The sequence below is a fragment of the Marmota monax genome, unplaced genomic scaffold (genome assembly GCF_021218885.2).
Source record: "Marmota monax isolate L192 unplaced genomic scaffold, Marmota_monax_Labrador192_F-V1.1 WCK01_AAM20220418_F8-fsc00080, whole genome shotgun sequence".
Classification (NCBI taxonomy): domain Eukaryota; kingdom Metazoa; phylum Chordata; class Mammalia; order Rodentia; family Sciuridae; genus Marmota; species Marmota monax.
In genome coordinates, this window is record NW_026694750.1 from 8,353,903 (window position 1) to 8,374,982 (window position 21,080).

At 60.7% G+C, this 21,080-nt stretch overlaps 2 protein-coding genes across 2 annotated transcripts; one reads left to right on the forward strand and one right to left on the reverse strand.

Annotated features, from left to right (window-relative positions):
- Window positions 1-206: 206 nt before the first annotated feature.
- Window positions 207-13,791, forward strand: Acap3 (ArfGAP with coiled-coil, ankyrin repeat and PH domains 3). Its single transcript, XM_046424387.1, has 24 exons — window positions 207-357; window positions 3,883-3,940; window positions 4,653-4,772; window positions 4,971-5,024; window positions 6,114-6,172; window positions 6,556-6,739; window positions 7,037-7,081; window positions 7,155-7,250; window positions 7,330-7,404; window positions 7,858-7,869; window positions 8,528-8,640; window positions 8,741-8,792; window positions 9,026-9,126; window positions 9,196-9,307; window positions 9,532-9,740; window positions 9,826-9,895; window positions 9,994-10,088; window positions 10,166-10,368; window positions 10,601-10,708; window positions 11,365-11,463; window positions 11,553-11,791; window positions 11,946-12,055; window positions 12,134-12,244; window positions 12,327-13,791. The coding sequence occupies exons 1-24, from the start codon at window positions 311-313 to the stop codon at window positions 12,472-12,474; spliced, it is 2,520 nt and encodes an 839-aa protein (XP_046280343.1). The 5' UTR covers window positions 207-310; the 3' UTR covers window positions 12,475-13,791.
- Scnn1d (sodium channel epithelial 1 subunit delta) lies at window positions 13,753-18,227 on the reverse strand. Its single transcript, XM_058572646.1, is given in 13 exon segments — window positions 13,753-15,030; window positions 15,179-15,254; window positions 15,309-15,542; window positions 15,625-15,703; window positions 15,798-15,905; window positions 15,989-16,044; window positions 16,150-16,322; window positions 16,405-16,492; window positions 16,682-16,809; window positions 16,977-17,214; window positions 17,690-17,730; window positions 17,733-17,978; window positions 18,129-18,227. Coding segments are annotated over 13 exon segments (1,878 nt in total). The 3' UTR covers window positions 13,753-14,718.
- Between the last annotated feature and the right edge of the window lie 2,853 nt (window positions 18,228-21,080).

Sequence of the window (21,080 nt, forward strand, 5' to 3'; positions counted from 1 at the left end):
ACTGTCTCGGCCCATCAAGCTCCCCGACCCTGTGGCAGTGGACACAGGGAGGGCGTTTGGTGACACTCCCCGGAGGTGAAAGCAGTGGTGCGCGGTGGCGGGTTCGGCGACGTTCCCTGGCTGTGACAGCAGGCAGCGCGCGCGGCGGCGGCGGACTTTGGCGACGCTCCCTGGCAGTGACAGGCGGGGCGGGGCGGCGGCGCGGCGGCCTCATTCCGGGGCGGGCGGGCGCCGAGCGCGGGCGGGCGGCCGGGGGTGCCGCTCGGCGCGCCGCGGTCTTCGGTCCAGTGAGCGCCCTGCCACTGCAGCCATGACGGTGGAGTTCGAGGAGTGCATCAAGGACTCGCCGCGCTTCAGGTGCGTCCTGGCCGCCGGGAGAGGGGTGCGGGCGGGGGCATCGAGCCGCCTTTGTGCGGGCGGCGTTGCTCAGCGTTGCGACCGCGCTGTGGCCGCCGGAGACCGAGGCGGAGGGCCCGGCTCGGGACAAAGCAGCGGCCCCGGCCCGCCCCTGCCCCGGGGGACTAGAACAAAAGACGCCCCTGTGTGGCTCACCTCGCTCGGAGGGTGTGAGTGTGGGCGTCCCAGCCCCCGTGCATCAGTGTCCGGCTGGGCAGTTGTGGGGACGGCCATCTCCAGCACTGTCCACCCCCGCTTTGTATCTACACTTTTCTGCTGTGGCAACCTGTACTGGCTGAGGTCCCCCCCTCCCCCCAGCCACCCTGCAGCCCAGCTCTGGGCAAGGTTGTCTGGGTCCAGGGTGTTCATCCCTCGACTCTGTTTTAGCCCATGTGTCCAGAGCAATGCATGGGTACAGGCAGCTGTTGCTACGTTTAGGGCCTAGAGTAGGCCACTTGGTAGGAATGAAGGGTAATTTGGCCACAGGGCCTGGAGGGTGGGGGCTGTCCAGGATGGTGGGAGAGGACAAGTATCCACTGGGGGTTTGTGTACCTTTCATTATTCCTGAGCATGCAGGCATGCACATCTGCATGAACCACATATTCATGGACGTGTACACAAGTGTGCATCTGTTTCAATGGTTGGACAACATTTGGCAAACAGTAATGAAGCACTTCCCATGTGCAGTTTGCAAGTATGCCCCTTCGTGAGGCCACATGCCTCTGCACATGCACATGTGTAGGTGCACATGTGTGAGCTTTGCCACTCTGCCCCCTTTGAGGTGCCACACCATGTACCTGGATGTGTGGGTGAGCTGCCCCCTGGACTGACATGCTTTGTGCCTTCACTTAGACTCATGATGGTTAGAGGCACGCATGTGTGTGTATTACCTGTCCCTATGGATTCACATACTGAGTGTGTTGTGCTGTAAACACCTTAGTCTGTGTATAGGTGTGTTCTAAGACCAGGTACACATGTCCATGCACATGTTTGCACCCCATTCTCTGGAGCACATATGTATAAACACTCTGCCATTGCATGCATGCATGTTTGTGCATGAGCGTGTGTCATGCTTCTGCATGTGTATTCTTGGACATTCTTGCATGTGCATGCTGGGTTTCTGGGAGCCTGCCTCAGCATCCTTAGAGCCAGCCTCTTGCAAAACCACCTCACCAGGAGTCATTAACAAAGGCCTTCGGGAGCCTGGAGTTGAGAGGGTCAGGGTTGGCCCAGAGTGGCCCCAGGCCCTGGGCAGAGAGACTGGAGGTCATCCTCTGGGTTCTCCCATCTCTTCCATTGCTGACTGATCTGAGTGACTCAGGCACCCAGAATCTTGGACCTGGGTTGTGGGGGAGTCATGGCCAGGGCCTCTTTGCTGCGGCTTGATCTAGACTGAGGCACCCAACTTCACCCTTACTCAGAAGCCTGTGGCTCTTCCTCCCACTGTGGATGGGCATATGAGGGACTGGAACCCCATTTAATCCTGGGCCTCCCCTCCCACAACCAGCCCGTTGAACTGCTTGGAGTGTCTCTCTCTGGCAGGGAGGTGCCTGGAGCCTGCCTGTGAGTATGGGCTGGGGTTGAAGATGGCTACTGCACCTTGATCTGAAGGCTGTGGAAGCCTGGCTCCATGCATTGGGGTGGGCTGTGATTTAACTGGAGCTTGCAGAGCCTCTGTCCATTACCTTCAGGTGTAGCTCATTTGAGGGTGGGGCTGTGGGAGTATGTGGAAGCATGGAGAGCCTAGTCCCCGAGCGTGCTTGGGGTCTCCTGGCCTGGGGAGGGGCTTGTAACAGTCTCAGGGATACCCCCTAGACCAGGGGCACTGTGGTGGGGGTCCTGAGAAGCTGAGGAAGGGGCACCACCTCAGGGTGTCATGGCCTGTCCCCTGGGTGGGGCTTCAGGCACTGAGTCAGGGCTTTGGTGGAGGGGCCTCCTCCCCTGGCCCACTGCAGGGAGCCAGAGAAAGACCTCGGGTCCCAGTCTGAGGAAAGGAGAAGAAGGGCTCCTGCTGAACCTCCACTGAGCACCCACCCTGTCCCCGCAAGCACGTCTGCACTCCTGGCTCAGCACGGCCCTGGCCATCTCCTAAAGACGGGCTCCTGGTCAAGGGCAGTGGCTCTGGGTGCAGCTGTCCAGTCTTCTGGCCTTCTCAGGGGAGCCGGGGTGACCCCATAGCACTCTTCTGGGCAGACGCTCCCTTCTCTGTTCTGGGACTCTCAAGCCAGTGGTCAAAAGTCCAGAGTCTGAACTTCCCTGTGTCCACACCTCCAGGCGGTATGGGTTGGCAGTAGTTGCAGGCACTCTTCCTAAGCCTGGCAGGCTGCTGTGCACACACAGGTCACCCATGGTCCAAGCAGCTGCCGAAGCTCCATTTCCTTTGTCCCCACTTTGGTCCAGGACTTAGGTTCCCTTAGCCTCTCAAGGGGTGGAGGCTGCTCCCAGAACAGCTGATGTCCGGCCAGCACGGGCAGACAGGACCTTTGATAGTTCCTGGCTGGGACAGCCTGGCCATTTCAGTCCCAGCTCCAGACCATGTCCCATGTGACCTGTCGGTCCGATCCCTAAGTTTAGAAACTCCTCCTTTCTCTGCTTGTCCTGAGAGTGGGGGTAGCAAGGGGTGAGGGGATGCTAGACCTGGGTGGCCTCCCCTCTGTTGGACCCCCCACCCAAGACTTGTCCCTGGAAGACTGCCTCTGCCCCAGCCTGTGCCTGTACCCCCCCCCCCCCGGGTTCCTCATCCCAGGCAGGTCAGATGGGCTTGGTTCACCAGAGCTGAGTTGACTGTGCAGGGTGGGGGACTGCTGGGATCCTGGCCCTATTTCCTTATTTCCTGTTCCCAGAGGGTGGGGGTGTCACGTGCCTGATCCATCTGCCTCTGGCTTCCGGGATTCTCCCCTGGCTTCTCCCGGTGATGTCATTCCTTAACTCTTCCCACCCCATGGCAGCCCCATTGTCAGGCTGCCCTGATGGGAGTGGGCTCTGAGGAGACCTGACCCACCTCTCCCTCCAGGTGGACTGTGCTTATTGGAGTTTTGGGGTTGAGGAGCTGGTGGACCCCACTTCTCAGCTGGTTTGGGGCTTTATTTTGCTCCTCAGCAAGGCTTGGCCCAGGCTGTCATGAGCACCACCACTGTGGCTCTCTGGCTCCCTGCTGTCCTCAAGGGTTGAGGCCTTTTCTAACCTCTGCCCTCCCATCCCCTGACTCCTGGTGCATCAGTCTCAGTTGGGCAGAGGGTGTTTCCACCAATGTAGCCTCTTCCTGGGGTGATGCTGGGTGCTGGATGGCTCCAGAGTTGCTGAACCTGGGTCTCTTCCCTCTTGCCCTCAGGACAGAGTGATCACCTCTCCCAACCTCAGTTTCCTGGAAGCTTCTTTCTATGGCAGACCCCCCTGGGGAGGTGCAAGGGGAGACGAAGCCCAAGTCTGTCCCCTAGTCAGCACAGCGGGCTGCAGATTGATCCCAGCCACCTGTTCTTGTTGCAGGGCCACCATCGATGAGGTAGAGACAGATGTGGTCGAGATTGAGGCCAAACTGGATAAGGTGAGGGGGAGGCCTGGGGCACATGGAGGGTCAGTGTTGCTCTGCCCGCCCATCCTAGCCCCCTAGTCTGAAAGCAGGACTGGCTTTTCAGGACTTAGGAGCTCATGCACACCCAGCAGTGTGCAAACACTCATGTGCATGCTCAGGACCTGGATCTGCCCCTGACTCCCCCATCCGTGTCCTCCCACACACATCCCAGGGTGCACATACCACGTGCATATACGTGAGTCTCATCCCCTTGAGGGCATGACCCAGGCATGTCACCCAGGCCTCTGCTGGCTGCTGAATGAGGGACAGCTGCTGTGTGGTTGTGCCCAGTGTACCTGGGTTGGGGACCTGGGGGTGACAGAATCAGTGCCGGGGAGGAAGAAGGGACTGTCAGTGCCATGAGCCCACACTGGCTGCCTTTAAGTCTGAAGTGCCACATCACACCCCAGCCCTAGCACCCTACTTTAAGTTCCCCTGTCCTGCCCAGTCTGCTGCTCCAGAGCCCAGACCACGGACTGTCCTGTGTGCCAGCAGGCTTATGCAGGCTGCTCAGGGGCAGCTGCATCCTGGGCACCAGTGGGCCCTGAGTTGAATTCTGACCTCGCACTGACCTCCCTTGGGAGCTGTGTACTTCTCTCTGGCTGGAATGGACCTCTCGGCCATTGTGAGCATTGCTTATAGGAGCTGCCAGACCCTCACCCTTCCTGCTCTGTCCCATCCATAGCTGGTCAAGCTGTGCAGTGGCATGATCGAGGCCGGCAAGGCCTACGTCACCACCAACAGGCTCTTTGTGAGTGGTGTCCGTGACCTGTCCCAGCAGTGCCAAGGTGACACCGTCATCTCGGTGAGGTGCCAGCTGGCTTTTGAACGCCAGGTGGGGGTGGAGCAGGGAGACAGCCCCTCAAGGGTGCCCAGGCTCATGAGCAGGTGTCTGGACTCTGCTCAGGTGCAGCTCTGTATCCTGTGGGCAGGGAGGGGACCCTTTGGACATGGTGAGGTGCCACCGGCACCATGGCCTCAGCCCTCTTGCTCTTCTCCCCAGGAATGTCTGCAGAGGTTTGGAGACAGCCTGCAGGAGATGGTCAACTACCACACGGTGAGCCTCATGGGTGTGAGGCCCCAGCCTCCATCATGCTGCCTCCAGCAGCTCCCAAAGGCCCTCCCTGGCCTGGAACAGACTAACTAGCTCACAGGGAGCCAAGTGGGTGGCCACCCATGAGGGAGGCCATGTCCTACACATCCAGTCTGTGAGAGTGGTGGCCACCCATGTCTGTGAGTCAGTGGGGTGTGGAGGCCTCCTTTGGGAGCCCTGCCATGTCCCAGGTAAGAGACAGACTGGGTCCTAGAGGCAGGGGAAGTAGCACAACCTAGGGCCATGGGCAGTGGGGTCTCAAGGTGGGGGAGACCTCGAAGCTCATCCCGATCTCCCAGCTGAGCAGAGTACTCACTCCATCGTCCCAGCTGACCCTGCATCATCCCTGCGAGACTCGCCCTCACTATTTGGGCAGGGCCAGGACTGGTGGGGACAGACACACAGAACAGGCTGAGGCACATGGCGGGGCGTGGTCTGGGAACTGGAGCCCAGACTAAACGCGGGGCCCCCACCCCTGCAGGGAAGTTCAGAAATAAACCTGCTCAGGATGGCTCAGCTGAGTTCCTGTCTCTCTGCCTGTCCTGGTTTGGCCCAGCCCTCCTCTACATGAGGGTTTGATTCTGAGTGCTGTGGGGGGACCCTGAAGCCCCTCCACTATGAAGCCCTCACCACCATGCCCCAGTTCTCCCCAGGCTGGCTCTGATGGAGCCCTTCCTGCTAAGGGTGGGCAGCCTCCAGTGGCTGTTATGTGCTGCCCATGTGAGCACTGTGGGTGTAGCTGAAGGAGGAGCCCATCTGACAGCATTAGTCTGTAGACTGGCTGAGGGCCAGGTGGAAAGAGGGGCAGGTGGTCACAGCTGTTGCCTCTGGGCACCAACCCAGGCTGGGAGTCATTCTCTGGCCCCCAGAGGCCAGCTCCTGGTACAGAACAGGCTGCACTGGTAGCACCCTCTGCAGAGAGCTGGGCCCAGGCAGGTCTGGGTAGGAGGGTAGAACTCTCCTGATTCTCACTGCGGGGATGGATGGGGCCTCCAGTGGGTTGTTCTGTAGGGACAAACCCCCACTAGCTCCTCCCTGCCTCTCTGTCCCCAGATCCTGTTTGACCAGGCCCAGAGGTCTGTGAGACAGCAGCTGCACAATTTTGTCAAAGAGTGAGTGGTCCAAGCCCCAAGGTTGTGCTTCATCTCCAGGACAGGGGAGTGGCCAAGGGTATCCAGACCCAGGTCTCAAGGCTGGTTGGAGGACCCAGGGTCCAGCTCAGTCCCCATAGGTGTGGTTGGGTTGCTGGGGGTACCATAGGGGAGATGTTTGTTGACTTTGGATCACTGGGTCTGGAGTAAGGTGTGAAGGGCTGGAGACATCCTGGAGCAGGGAGCAGGGGAGGGGGCTGGTGGCAGGGGTGGGGTGGGGGCCAGGATAGCGAGCAAGAAAGGAGGCCCTGCCCAGCAGGCAGAGGAGAAGCTGGGGCTGTTAGAGGTTGGCTCAGCACATCCCTTCTCCCGCCTCTGACCTTTGACCCAACACTGGCCTTCAGGGATGTACGGAAGTTCAAGGAGACGAAGAAGCAGTTTGATAAGGTGCGGGAGGACATGGAGCTCTCCTTGGTGCGGAATGCTCAGGCCCCCAGGCATCGGCCCCATGAGGTGGAGGAGGCCACGGGTGCCCTCACCCTCACCCGGAAGTGCTTCCGCCACCTAGCCCTGGACTATGTGCTCCAGGTCAGCTGAGAGGTTGGCTCCTGAAACAGGGAGGGGTCTGTCCTGCACGAGTCAAGAGGTGGGGATGACCATTGTGGGCTGAGGGCTTGAGGACCTTCAACAGGAAGGCAGGGGTGAGATTCTTGGCTTCGCCTGGATAGGACCCTGTGTCCAACATGGGAGACTGAGGCTGGCATGGCAAGACACTGAGGATGACCTGGGGCTCTCAGGACCACTGGCAGCCTGAATGGACTCTGGTCAGGTGGAGCCATGGGTTCCTGGCCCTGAGACCTGGCCTGTTTGCTCCTCCTCTGGCAGATTAATGTCCTCCAGGCCAAGAAGAAGTTTGAGATCTTGGATTCTGTGAGTGCTTGTGGGGGGTGCCTGTGAGCAGGCCCATGCAGAGAGCCCTGCTCACTGGCCCCTGTGCCTGCAGATGCTGTCCTTCATGCACGCCCAGCACAGCTTCTTCCAGCAGGGCTACAGCCTCCTGCACCAGCTGGACCCCTACATGAAAAAGCTGGCAGCTGAGGTGAGCCTGGGGAAGGCGGACCCGGGCCAGGGTCTCAGGGGAGGGGCTCACTGCCTCTCTGATGCCCCCAACCCCACAGCTGGACCAGCTGGTGATCGACTCTGCCGTGGAGAAGCGAGAGATGGAGCGCAAGCACGCGGCTATCCAGCAGCGGGTGAGGCTCCCGGAGCCTGCTCTCAGCCTCACCCCCCCACCCCCCGGCCCACCTCCCTGCGGTCCCGACCTGGGGCCACAGGCATAGCTGCATGCCCCACCTCCCCGCCAGGCCCATGCCCTCTCTGCCAGGCTGAGGCTGCTTCCCTCTGGCACGTGCAGTGAGAGGGATGAGTCCCCTCCTTGGGAGCTTCACCGTGTGGGCTGGGTGCGAGGAAGGGCTGGAGCCGGGACCTGAGGCCTCCTGCCTGAGGGCTGCTGGTCCTTGGCCTTGGCTCACCTGCTGCACAGTGGCCTGGGCCATCACCAGATGGGGGTTGGCTGCAGGTGGGAGCCACTCTGGTGGGCCTGAGGCAGTGGGATGGTAGGGGGTGGGGCTACTTGTGGGTTGTGGGAGGGCCCTCACTCACTGGCTGTCTTTTCCCCTCCCACCCGCTCCTCCTCTGGCCCTCAGACACTACTGCAGGTGAGATTATCCACCCTTGGGCGTGTGGGCATGGGCATTGCAAGGGGAAGCCAGGCCCTCCCCGCTTGGGGCACTTCAGCACCACGGACACCTCCCACCACCTCCAAAGGCCGGGACTGCACCCGCCACCTGTGGGCTGGTTGCTGGCACCAGCAAGATGCAGGCTGAAGCCGGACCCCTTCCCCCACCTGAGGGAGTGGTGGCAGCTGTGCCTTCCTGCCCCCACTCAGCCTGAGAGCAGGTGGCCAGACCTCTCCTCCTCTGGCCTGGCCTGCTTGGATGGAGGACACACAGGACACCCAAGGCTCTGGCTCCTCAATGGAGCTCTGTCAGGCTGCTGGAGCTGACCCAGCTGGCGACATGCACGGGGCACTCAGGATGCGGGGGGGGTGGGGGGGCGGGGGGGGCTTCCTTCCTGATTGCAGCCCTCTTGTCCTGCAAGCTGCTGGGGGGGATTGGAGCCCAGCTGTGAATGCCAAGGTCTGCCTGCGGGGTCTTGGGCAGGGGGTCTCACCCAGTCAGGAAGTTGCAGTACCAGGCAGAGGGTCTCCTGTCTGAGCATGTACCTCAGTTCGTCCTTCACTCTGAGTGAGCCTGGGAGGATGGCGGGGTCTTCTGGTGGTGGCCACTCCCCGAGGGCTGGCTCTGCATTCCCCAGGACTTCTCCTATGATGAGTCAAAAGTGGAATTCGACGTGGATGCGCCCAGCGGCGTGGTGATGGAGGGCTACCTCTTCAAGAGAGCCAGCAATGCCTTCAAGACATGGAACCGGTGAGGGCCTTTCTCAGGCAGGGCTGAGGGCAGGCTGGGCCAAGAGCAGAGTGGACATGGGGCCAGCACTGCCTGACCCCCTGCCCATCCACTTCACCAGGCGCTGGTTCTCCATTCAGAACAGCCAACTTGTTTACCAGAAGAAACTCAAGGTGCGTTGGGTTGGGGTCCTGGTGGCTGGACCCCTCCCCACCTGGACTATGGGGTGGGTTAGTCAATGGGGGTTGGCACAGAGCTGAGGATACTGATGGACACCAGGCCCGAATGGTCAGGTAACAGGGAGTTTGGAATAGATTGCTGGAGATCTCTAAGGTGAAGAAGAAAACAGGTGGTCAGTGCCAGGTGGGGGTGAGCAGATAGATGTCCACAGTGGTGCTGCCCACAGGATGCGCTGACTGTGGTGGTGGATGACCTCCGCCTGTGCTCCGTGAAGCCCTGTGAGGACATCGAGCGGAGGTTCTGCTTTGAGGTCGTGTCGCCCACCAAGTGAGGAGGCCCAGCCCAGGGCAGGGGGGGGAGCCCTACCCACCCAGCCTAACCAGCCCCTCCCTCCAGGAGCTGCATGCTGCAGGCCGACTCAGAGAAGCTCAGGCAGGCCTGGGTGCAAGCTGTGCAGGCCAGCATTGCCTCTGCCTACCGCGAGAGCCCAGACAGCTGCTACAGCGAGGTGTGGCCCACCCTGCCCTTCCACTTGCACATGCTTGCTTGTGTGTCCATGAGGCAGCTCCTGCAGGCTGCATGTGTGTGTGTGTGCAGTGCCATGTACATGCGTGTGCATGCTGCATGTGTGCACACCTGTGTGTGTCTTGGATTGTGCTTGAGGGCCCCCGACTGGGGTGGGGGAAGGGCCTGCAGGGGAGTCGGGCTGAATGGCCCCTCACACTGTCCCAGAGGCTGGACCGCACAGCATCTCCGTCCACAAGCAGCATCGATTCTGCCACGGACTCTCGGGAACGCGGTGTCAAGGGTGAGAGTGTGCTACAGCGGGTACAGAGCGTGGCTGGCAATGGCCAGTGTGGCGACTGTGGCCAGCCAGACCCCCGCTGGGCCAGCATCAACCTTGGCGTGCTACTCTGCATTGAGTGTTCAGGCATCCACAGGTGGCCTCCCTGACTCGGTGGGGTGGGGCAGGGCCAAGCCAGGTGGAGCTGCAACCTGACCCAGCCCTATCTCCTTGCTGTCCAGGAGTCTGGGTGTCCACTGCTCCAAGGTTCGGTCCCTGACACTGGATTCCTGGGAGCCAGAGCTACTAAAGGTGGGGGGTGCTCTTAAAGTCCTCTAGGACCCTGGGTTGGGTGGGAGTATGGGGTCTTTTGAGCTTGTACGGACCTCCACACACCCTTCTCTCACCAGCTGATGTGTGAGCTTGGAAATAGCACCATGAACCAGATCTATGAGGCCCAGTATGAGGGCCTGGGCAGCAGGAAGCCCACAGCCAGCAGCCCCAGGTGAGGTGGGGTGCAGCCCAACTTGGCCAGAGGAGCCTCAGCCAGTGAATGCAGACTCATGTTTGCCCCTGGTCCAGGCAGGACAAGGAGGCCTGGATCAAGGACAAATACGTGGAAAAGAAGTTTCTGCGGAAGCCTCCAACAGCACTGGCCCGAGATGCCCCAAGGCACTGGCGAGCACAGAAGTGCCAGCGCCCCCACAGCTCCCCCCGTGCTCCTACCACCCGCCGCAAGGTCCGACTTGAACCTGTCCTTCCCTCAGTGGCTGCTCTGTCCTCAGGTGAGAGGGCTGTTAGCAGCCACACCCATTTATAAACCTGGGCAGGATCACAAACAATTGTAATTCTTGCAATTCTCTGGGTCTGAGCCCCTGATCCCTGAGAGTCATGGTGGGAGGTGGGTTGGAGACAGAGGCACCTTGGAACTCTGTCCAACTCCCAGTGGGGCCTGGGGCACCCTCCTATCCTGGTGCTCAGTTTCCCCCTCTGAACATGTGGCCCACCCCCCAGCAGCAGGCACTTTGGAGCGCAAGTTCCGCCGGGATTCCCTCTTCTGTCCCGATGAGCTGGATTCCCTCTTCTCCTACTTCGATGCAGGGGCAGCGGGGGCCGGTCCACGCAGTAAGTTCTGGGAGGCCCCATCCCCTGCTGCCCACCCCCTTTGGGGGCTGCCACCCTGTCCAGGAAAGAAGGGGAGCCAGTGAAGACTCCCTGGCGCATGGACAAGTATGGACGGCATTTGCTCAGGGACAGAAAGGACAGCTTTTCCACATAGGAAGGACAGAGCTAGGCAGTGTCACAAGGAGGTTGGGCTGGCCGTGGGGAGAGCTGGAGCTTTAGCAGGGCTTTCTTGTTCACCAACCTGGAGGCTGAAACTGGGACTGTTAAGAGCTCTGTGTGTGTGTGTGTGTGTGCGCGCGCGCACGCGCACGCACTGCTGGAGGGCCTATGTGCATGATGGGAATGAGGGGGGTGACTGCAGGCAGCAGAGGGCGCTGTCGCCTTGGCCCTAAGCCTCAGGCTTCTCTGAGGCCTGGCTTCTTCCCTGCTGGCCAGGCTGGGCTTCCAGTACCTGAAGACCTCAGAACCTGGCCCTGGGCTACCCTTGGCTCCTTTGAGGCCTGGTGGTTTTTTATCCTTTCCTCTTTCCTAGCTAGGGCTGGTTCTGCCCTTCCCAGGTCCCCTGGAGGGCCAGTGGGGCTAAGCCTTCCCTGTGGTTCTGGGAAGAGTCAGGGGCCTGCCTTGCTCAAGCCCCTCACCAGCCTGTGACCCTGCAGGTCTAAGCAGCGACAGTGGCCTGGGAGGCAGCTCTGATGGCAGTTCAGACGTCCTGGCCTTTAGTGCAGGCTCAGTGGTGGACAGTGTCACTGAGGAAGGTTGGTACACACCTTTCCATCTCGCTGCAGCCCTGGTATACCCCCACCCAGTGAAGTCAAAGACCCTAACCCTGTCCATCTTCTCGCAGAGGGTGCAGAGTCAGAGGAGTCCAGTGGTGAGGTAGAGGCCGAGGCCGAGACCGAGACGGAGGCCGAGGCCTGGGGGTTGGCAGATGTGCGTGAGCTGCATCCTGGACTACTGGCTCACCGCGCAGCGCGCACTCGCGACCTCCCCGCGCTGGCCGCAGCGTTGGCCCACGGGGCGGAGGTAAACTGGGCCGACGCAGAGGACGAAGGCAAAACGCCGCTGGTGCAGGCCGTGCTAGGGGTGAGTGTGGCAGGAAGCTGCACGCCAATGTGTGCATCCTCTCCCGGGTGGAGCGCAGGCTTGTCCCGGCTGGGCATGCAGGGCTGAGGGCCCTGGTGTGGGGGCCCTGTAGGGGGCCATTTCTCGGCTCAGTCCTAGGCGCCCGGCTCCCCAGGGTTCCTTGATCATCTGTGAATTCCTTCTGCAAAACGGAGCAGACGTTAACCAAAGAGACAGCCGGGGCCGGGCGCCCCTGCACCACGCTACGCTCCTGGGCCGCACCGGGTGAGTCTCTTGAGCCTGCCCCTCCCGGCCTCAGCCGCGCCCAGCCCACCTCGCCTAGACACGGCCCTCCGCTCCCAGCCAGGTCTGCCTGTTCCTGAAACGTGGAGCCGACCAGCACGCCTTGGACCAGGAGCAGCAGGACCCGCTAACCATCGCCGTGCAGGCGGCCAACGCAGACATCGTTACGCTGTGAGCACGCGCGGCCGTGGGGGCGGGACTCCCCAGCGCCGGGTCGTCAGAGGTGCTGCCTCACACTGCGCCCCTCCCCCAGGCTCCGTCTGGCGCGCATGGCCGAGGAGATGAGAGAGGCTGAGGCCGCCCCCGGCCAGCTGGGCCCCCTGGCGGGCAGCAGCCCAACCGAGCTGCAATACCGCAGGTGCATCCAGGAGTTCATCAGTCTCCACCTGGAGGAGAGCTAGGGCTGCGCAGGCCGGGCAGCCGGGGGACCCCAGCCCTGCCCGGCCCGCCCGGCCCGGACCCTGCATGCCTCTGAAAATCCTGGTCCCCCACCCAGCCACAGCCCTGCCTGCGCAAGGTCCATGGGCCCATCCCGACAGCCCCAGTGCCCTGGTGCTCCTGGAGCCCCACGCGCCTGCTCATCCCTCCTCCCGGCTACCCGTGGTCCCCCCCTGGCCGGGAGTGAAGGACCCCAGCACTGAGTCTTGAAACCCCACGTTTTGGGGGGTGCTGCATCTTCTGGTGCCCCTCACCCCACTTGGGGAATCTCTGTCTTCAGGTGACCCCTTCTTCAGGGGCCTGGATTGCTAACGTCACAAATCACTCGAGGCCTGTGTTACCTTGTCCCTCTCTGCCCTCAGGGTCAGTGTCATCTCTTGCCCCCACTTTTACTGCCGCGGAACACTGACCTGCTAGCTGGGTCCTTCTTACTCACCCCCCAGAGCCCCTCCTCTAGCCTGGGGCTGGTGGCTGGCCACCAGCACCTTCCCAGAGCAGGAGTGGCAGCCCATCCAGGGAACCAACCCAAGTACCTCACTTAGTGACCCCAGTATCAAGGCTGGGCTTTTGCAGGTGCTGGGTGGGTGGGCTCTGGCCTGGGCTCTCTGCCTGGGACGGACGCAGGCGTCCCAAGGCCATGTGGCTGGCCACGACGGCCCCTGGTGCTGGTTGGCCCCAGACCCTCCCTGCCTCCTCCAGGGAGGAACTTGCCCAGAGCCAGGCGTACACCAAACCCACTGGCCCTTCCCACCACACCCACTGTTCTTTGTTACCCACTGAGTGGATTTTCTACAACGGCCTTGTTCCGACTTTGTCTGCGTTTTTTCCTCTGGACTCTCAAGGACCACCCTGATCCCAGCTCTGCCTGCTGCTGGGGGGATGCCCCCATAGCTCTGCCCTGCCCCTTCACTGGCCTCGCCCCTTGGACTGAGCCCTCTGATGGGCCCAGGGGTCTTTTGCTAATTTGGGGACCCACCAATGCCTTCAAATTCTCCTTTGTAAAAGAGCCTCAGGACAGGCTGAGCCCCTCCACAACTGTGGGTTCTTGCTGGTCACTATGCAAATGCTGCCCAGGGAGGCTCCACCGGCAGTAAGGTGGGCACTGGACTGGGGCCCCGATTCCCCTGCCTGCTGGCTGTGACCCTAAAGAGCAGAATTAGCTCTCTCTTCCCTGCTTGAGCTTGCCCACCGCCCACCCTGCCACCTGCCATCCTTAGGCTGGCAGGATCCCACCCCTCCTGTTCCAATCACTCACGGTTAATAAACCTCTGCCGCTTGCGCCCACTGCCTGCTCATTGGCTCACTGCCTTGCACTGCTCTGTCTCATCTGGGGATGTGAATGGGTCCTCTGCCCTCCTTGAGCAGCAGCTTTGAGCAGGGTCCCTCCAGTGTCCCTTTTCCAAAGGCCAGGGGCCTGATGGGGGACCAAGGACTTCTGGCATCCCCAGCCCCCATTCCCTGGCCTCTCTAACTTCCTCTAGCTTAGCTGGTGACCCCTGGTGGTAGCAGGGGTGGGTGTACTCAGCCAGTAAGGATGGCTTGGGCCTGGTCCTATATAGTGTCTCTCCGGCCCCCATAGTGTGACTGCTGTGGTCTGTTCCAAGGAAGTGTTGGGGTGTGATCTGAGATCTGCAGCTCACCCCAGCATGGGTAAGAGGAGAGCCACACACACACACACACACACACACACACACACTCTGGCCACTGTGAATCACTGATTTTATTACAAACCTTGCCTTGGTCCTGCCCTGCTTCCTGCCTGGCCCGAGGCTGCCCTGAAGCCGAGGCAGGCTCTGCCTGACATGCACACACACCAACACACAGATGTAGACAGAAGTGCAGACACCCAGAAGTGCACAGACAGGACACCAGATGCACCACTATGGAAAGGCACTTCTGCCCACACACAAGCATGCACACAATCATACCCGGAACTCAGGAATCTAGATAGGAGGGGACCTCCCCTCCTCTCTGCCCTCGACCTGCTCCAGACCCAAGAAATCACTGGTGGGTGGGCAAAGGGAAGCCCTGATGTATCTGCATGCCCACAGACTCAAGTCTTTGTGAACTGTTGGGTAGACCCAACCAGGTGGGCCAGTCTAGCCCATCTTGGACATCCAGGGGAGCCCACTCTCCCACAGGGTCAGGCCTAGGGGTCAGATGCCCCAGGGCTGGTTCAGGTGTCAGGAGGGTCAAGGGACAAGAGCTCAGCCTATGTCTTCTGCCAAAACTCCTTCCAGTGCTCCTGGGACACTGTGTAAAAGTGAAACACAGCTGTTCCCTCTGGAACTTTGCAGGTATGCCTGCAGTCCCCGGGCTTCAATACTGGTATGGGCTGGCCCCGAGGCAGTGCTGGCCCCAGGCTGGGACACCCATGCTCTGCAGAGCCGATAGAGGCCCAGCAGGAAGGCTAGGGCCATGGTGTCCAGCAGCAACTCCAGCAGTTCAAGAACAGAGAGGACTGATGAGCCAAACCACAGGCTCCAGAGGCTGCCCATGGCTGAGAGCAGCTGGGGAATCTGCGGGTGGGTGACAATGAGTGGGGTTTGGGGGCCTCCTGCACCTGGGAACCTCTGAGCAGGGTTGCACTGTGGTGGCCACCAGTGGGAGTGGCCAGATGCTGCCCTGCCTTCCCCCAGCCCAAGCCCTGGATCTCAGGTCACTCACAGAGTACACGGGTGCCTCACCCACCATTTGGTAGTTGAGTTCCTGGTAGAAGATATTCACCCTGGCCACAGTGCTACTGGAGTGGAAACAGCTGTGAGGGGCTCAGCCAGGAGGGGCTCAGCCAGGATACCCCCTGGAGGAAGGGGTGCACTCACCGGCGGCTGTGGCTGTGGCTCCAGCTCTACAGGCCCCACTTGCCAAGCACAGCGACTGCTCCCCTCTCCAGAGGGCACTGCAGGCAGGTGTGAGGGCAGGGACTACCCAGGAACCTGCTGAACCCATCCCCACCATGCCCTGGCCGCTCACAACAGACTTGGCTGAAGGCCACCTAGAGGTCCCCGCAGAGAGCTTGTATGAAGACTCCCTGGGAGAAACAGGCCAGTGGTCACACCATGCAGCAGCCTAGGGCAGTGACCCCTGACCCTGGGCCCCACCTCCCAACTCACCTGCAGGACCTGGGACAGCAGGAGGCGCGTGACAGCTAGTATGTTTCCAGGTCCTGGAGGAGGTGGTAGAAGCAGTGACCTGGAGAGGGGTCGTGGGGGCATGGTTAGGAGCCACCATGGTTAGGAGCCACCCATCCAGCAACCCTCTGCAGGGGAAGAGGGCGGAGCTCAACCCAGACTGGGTGCTTCGTGGCTGCAGGACTGAGCCCTCGCAGGCAGTGGGTAGAGGTGGTAGGCGCACGAGCAGGTCTCCACTATCAGTTTCTGGAAGGAAGGCAGGACTGGAGAGCAGCAGAGATGGAGGGGAGGCCCTGTCTGCGCCGGGACCACTCTCAGCTCCCGGACATTGCCAGCCCGCCCACACTCACCAGCCTGGTGTAGGAGGTGTGGTACAGTACAGTGGTCACACCATGCAGCAGCCTAGGGCCACGCCCTCTGAGCACCGTTTCCAGCGGGGAGGGGTTTCAGTTCTGCCGACCCTGCCCCCCAGGCCCCCAGGGTGGTGGGCCCAGAGGGTCCCCAAGCATGCCCGCCTCTTGGATGTCAACTGTGGTCTCCATCCCTGGCCAGATACTGAAATCCTGGTGCTCTAATAAGAGCGTGTGGTTGTGCCCATGAACCATGACCTTGATACCAGCCTGGGTGGACAGCAGCGTGAGATACTGCTGCAGCTCAGTCCTGAGGACCAGACTGATACCTGGTGAAGCTGAGAGGGAGGTGTGAGCCCCCGTCCCTCCTGCACCATCACTGCCACATGCCCACCAGGGACTGGCACTCATTGTGGGTGATACCTGGGTGCTGTGCGGCCCACACACCCTTCAAGGTGTGGCAGCGGCCGTTGGTGGGGTGGTGGGACATCTGGAAGTGCCTGGAACCTGGGGCCGGCTCAGGTCATGCCTGCCTGTGGCCTGCCTCCCCACCCAGGGTGCTGAGGAGCCATGCCTGCCTTCTTTGCAGCTAGCCCGGGGCAGCCTAGGTGTCTAGCCAGCCAGACCCCAGGATAGAACTGCACTCCACTGGGTGGGACAAAGGACAGCACTAGCCCTGCCCTGCTTACCAGACCTGGCAGTCCTTGCTGTCATAGTGGCAAGACAAGATGATGTGGCCACGATTGCTGTGCTGGCCATCCTCCCAGGCAGTGGGCAGTAGGGCCAGGACGTCCATGTAGTGGAAGCGGTACCACTCCTGACAAGTAAGTGCGGTAGAAGCAGTCACCACCGCTGCTGTTGCACTGGAAGGTGGGGAGTCAGTTCAGACACAACTCCTCACCTACCCATGACCAGGCGCACTCTCCTTGGGCAGCATGCCAGCACCCCCACACCAGTCTGAAGCCCGCCTTGTGCTAGCTGTACAGGTGCCTCATCCACTGGCAGATGGATCCCATGGAGCTGGATGGGGGGCTTGGGGCCAGAAACACTGGCAGGGGGGACATTGCTGCCCTGGGTGAAGTTGTACTTGTATAGGGAGTAGATGTTCTCCTGGGCAAAAGTGTCCAGCACCTCCAGATGGCACGCAGTAGGGCTCGGCTTGGGGGCACATCGTATCAGAGCCACTGTCCCAGGGCCCCCCATGTTATCCCCTAGGGCATTCCTGGAGAGACCTGGTGAGGGCCCCTCACTGGTCCCCAACAGGCAGCACCTTGCAGCCTCAGCATCTCTATACCTCATGAGGACTCAGCCCCTCCCCCACTTGAGGAGGCAGGAGAGGGACTTTGAGTTGGGAGCTGGACCTGGGCTCTCCCCAGGGCTGCAGAGCTGAGATCAGACCCCTAGCCTGGCCCTCCCCCAGTGCTTCACGTCCTCCTGCATGCCCCCACCTCCCTTCGTTCCTGCCCCCTCCTGGGGGAACCCCAGCTTGCAGGCCAGCTCAGATTGCCCTGTGGAAGAGCCCCTCCTCTCCTCATCCCTGGGCTCCCAGTGACTGGGTGTCCCTTCACAAGTCCTGGCTGGGCACAGCATAGGTCATCACCCATGGCCAGGCTTCAGGAGACTGTGCTCAGGGAGAAGTCCCAGGATGTGAAGAGACAGGGAGCCCGCCCCTCAGGCCAACACCCTCGGGTCCTCACTGGGGTGAGTTCATGTCGCACAGGGTGACTGAGGGAAGAAGAGCTTGCATTCTGAGTGCACGGACACTGTCATGATGACTGGGTAGTGCCAGTACTGCTCCAGCAGGAGCCCAAGCTGCCAGCAGAGCACCCCCAGGGTGCCCAGAAGCAGCAGCCCCCAGGAGGTAGTCTTGAGATGGCTCCAGCAGGAGCAGACCAGGCAGACCATGCCATGGTTGGTGGCATTGGAGCAGAAGAAGGCCAGCAGGTCTCTGAAGGAGGCACACAGCTCCACCAGCCACCACCCCCCCTCCTCATACGATGGCAGGGCCAGCTAGCTCTGGTGGTGCTTCCAGGGCCCAGGCCCTGCGTCAGACACTTGGGCCATGGTTCCACCCTGTGTCCAACAAGGGAACCTCAGTAGGCCCCTGCCTGCCACCCAGGTGGCTCCCTGCGTGACCCAGCCAGCAGCCACCACCCACTCCCAGCCCAGCCAGGTCTCCCCATCCAGGATCTGGCAGTTCTCTGTTCTCTGTCTCTGGAATATCTGGACATTCATGTCCCTTGGCCACAGAGGCACAGCCCAGCCTGACAGACTTTGAGGACTGTCCACATCTTGGCCTGAATTACTTCTTGTGCCTTGGGTGTGGCCTGCTGGGGCCCAGCACCCTCCCTCTGCCGAGGCCTGGGCTGGTATCTGCTGCAACCCGGCCTGCCTGTGCCCTGTTGGGTGTGCCCAAGCAGGCTGCTCCAGTGTGCTCTGGGAACAGGCGTGTCAGGGCAAGCCAACTAGCTTTTGGGGTCCCTGGAAGCAGGGGTGGAGGCCCCCAAGTGCCTTGCAGCACTGAGTGCCTACAGTGGCCACACAGGTATCCTGCGGTCATGCCAAGCCCTCACAGGTAAGCCAGGAGGGGGACTGCATGTTATGGGAGGCAAGGAAGGTCCGATTTTCTTAGGAACAGAAACCCCTGTTCTGAAGGGTGGGGGAACTCCAGAGAGGGGACTGGAGGACCAGCTGCAATCTCTCGAGGCACAAGAAGTGGGCACAAGAAGTGCCCTTGCAGATGCCAGAGGCCTCTGGCACCGCAGGAGATGAGGTGCAGCCCTGAGGCCCACACAGGTGCTTACACTCACACATGTCTGCTCACACTCACCAAGAGTGCTGCCCAGCATGGGAGCCCTCAGTCAGCAGGCCACACAACAGAGGATGAACTGGAACCCTGCTTCATATGGCTGCACACCCTTCCTGCCCTGGTCCTTCATGTCTGAGTGTGTGAGAGACAGGACCAGGCCAACCCCTCTGCCCTGCCTGGCTCCATGCTTACAGTGTGGCCAACACATGGCTCGCATCGTGTGTCTTCTGTATGGTTATTGGCGCCGGGACACACGCTATTGGGGGCGTTCCCCCAGGTGCTGTGCCCACGGTGTCTGTAGTGTTCCTTTGGCTTCTATTTAGCAAACACTGTACACCACAGTGTGTGCAGTGTCCTTTGCTCCAGGCCAAGTCCACCCAAAAGATGACCTACCCTGATTGCCACGAAGGGCCTTCCCTGACCCCCAGGAGCCAAGTGCAGGGAGTGGAGCCCTTGCCAAGCATCTTCAGTACCTTGAGTCTGGGGGCTTCCTGTGCAGGAGCCTCCATTCCTCATCAATGGTGTGGTATGTGACCAAGATGGTGAGCGCTTCGGAGCTTCAGTAGGTCACTGAGCAGGATGTGGCTCTAGAACGGCTGGGCAGCTGCCTCTTTAACAAGCTGCTGGGTGTAGGGTGGGGCTTCATGGGAGGGGCCCAGCCAGCAGGGGCAGCCATACCTGCTCTGGACTGGAAGCTGAATTCTCCAGGCGGTAGAGATGTGGGGTCCCTCTGCCAGGTAAATCTTTCTCAGCCTGAGCTATGCAGAGCAGGCCTGGGCCCCTGACCCTGGCTGGGGTGAGGGGTAGCCATTTTTGGAGGGAGAGGAGAGGCCCTTGTTGGGCTGGTACCCCCTATCACACTGGCCCCTCAGACTCTGTCTGGCTCTCAGAGATTTGGGCCCCTCACCTCCCTGCCCACTCTCCTGCCAGCCCTGGAGGAAGGCCTGCTCATCCCCGCTTGCCTGGCTCAGGCCTCCAGCCCTGACTATAGGTGTCTGTGGCTGAGGGACCCTGGGTGGGGCCTCACTCTCAGAACACAGATGTTCCTTGAAACAAGGGCTCGACGTTGGTAGGGGTACTAATTGTGAGAACAACCTCAGTCCTGGGTTTGCAGAAGGCACCTGGTGGCCTCACCCTCTCCCAAGCTGAGGTCACCACCGACCACACTGAGATGACAGGTCACATGCTAAAACCATATACCATGTACTAAAAGCACAGCACAGGATAGGGCACCCACAGTGTGGTTGTGTAAGGCTGAAGGCAAGATGACAGGAGCCCCTGTCCTGTCTCTACAAGGGGAGCCTGCATTTCCCCAGGTCGACCAGTGGTCTCTGCATTCCAAATGGCCAGCGCTTCATCGTGGTCCCAGTTGGAGGGGTAGGTTCCAGCCCTGCTGCCACCTCATCAGGGCAAGCTCTGGGTTTCTGACATTTCACCCCAAAGGACTTGGGTTGGGATGAGGAAGGGAGCCCTGCTCCCATTGGGTCCAGATTGCATAGCCTGGACTCTAAGGAACATTGAGGTCCTTGGCCCCCTGGCTCTGGAAGCAGGCAGAGGCTGGGGGTGACAACTTGGGAGAAGGAAGTCAAGCTGGGGAAGAGCCGGCCCTGGACTGGCCTGGGTTGGTGCTGGTCACAGCTCTGTCATTCACCAAGGTTCCTGGCATTACCCAAATTACTCAACCTCTGAGCCTATTTCCTCAATGTAACCTGGGGCTGAAGTTTCTCTTCCAGCCCCAGGATGGACCAACTAATGCAGCTGGTGCAGCCCCCAGACTCAGCACAGGCCTGGGGTTTCTCAGGCCCCAGTCCTGATCCTTCGGAGGGTCGGGCCTGTGTGAGGGTGCCATTTCCATATTCCTTCCCAGCAGCAGGGGAGGAAAGGTGAAGGGCCCCAGGCTCTCTCGGGGTAGCTGACATTGAATCAACTTGTGCCTTCCAGCGTTGCAGGGGCTGCAGAAGGAACACGGAAGAGGAGCTGGGCTGGGAGCAGGAGCATGCCTTCAATGACTCAAATTGGGCTGTGAGGGTCCTTGACATCACAGGAAGGGGCTTCAGGACCGGTCAAAGTCAGGCACAGAAGGATTTTATTGACAGAAAGCAACAAGTACACACTTTGAGACAGGGCAGTGTGGGCCGTTGGAGAGGAACCATGTGGTGTAAACACTCTGCTGTGTGAATTTCAACAGTCCTTCATCGAGTCATATTGAGGGTCTGATTGAGAGCGTGACCCTGACATCCAGAGCATAACAATCCTAAAATAGGAGTCACAGGAGTCAT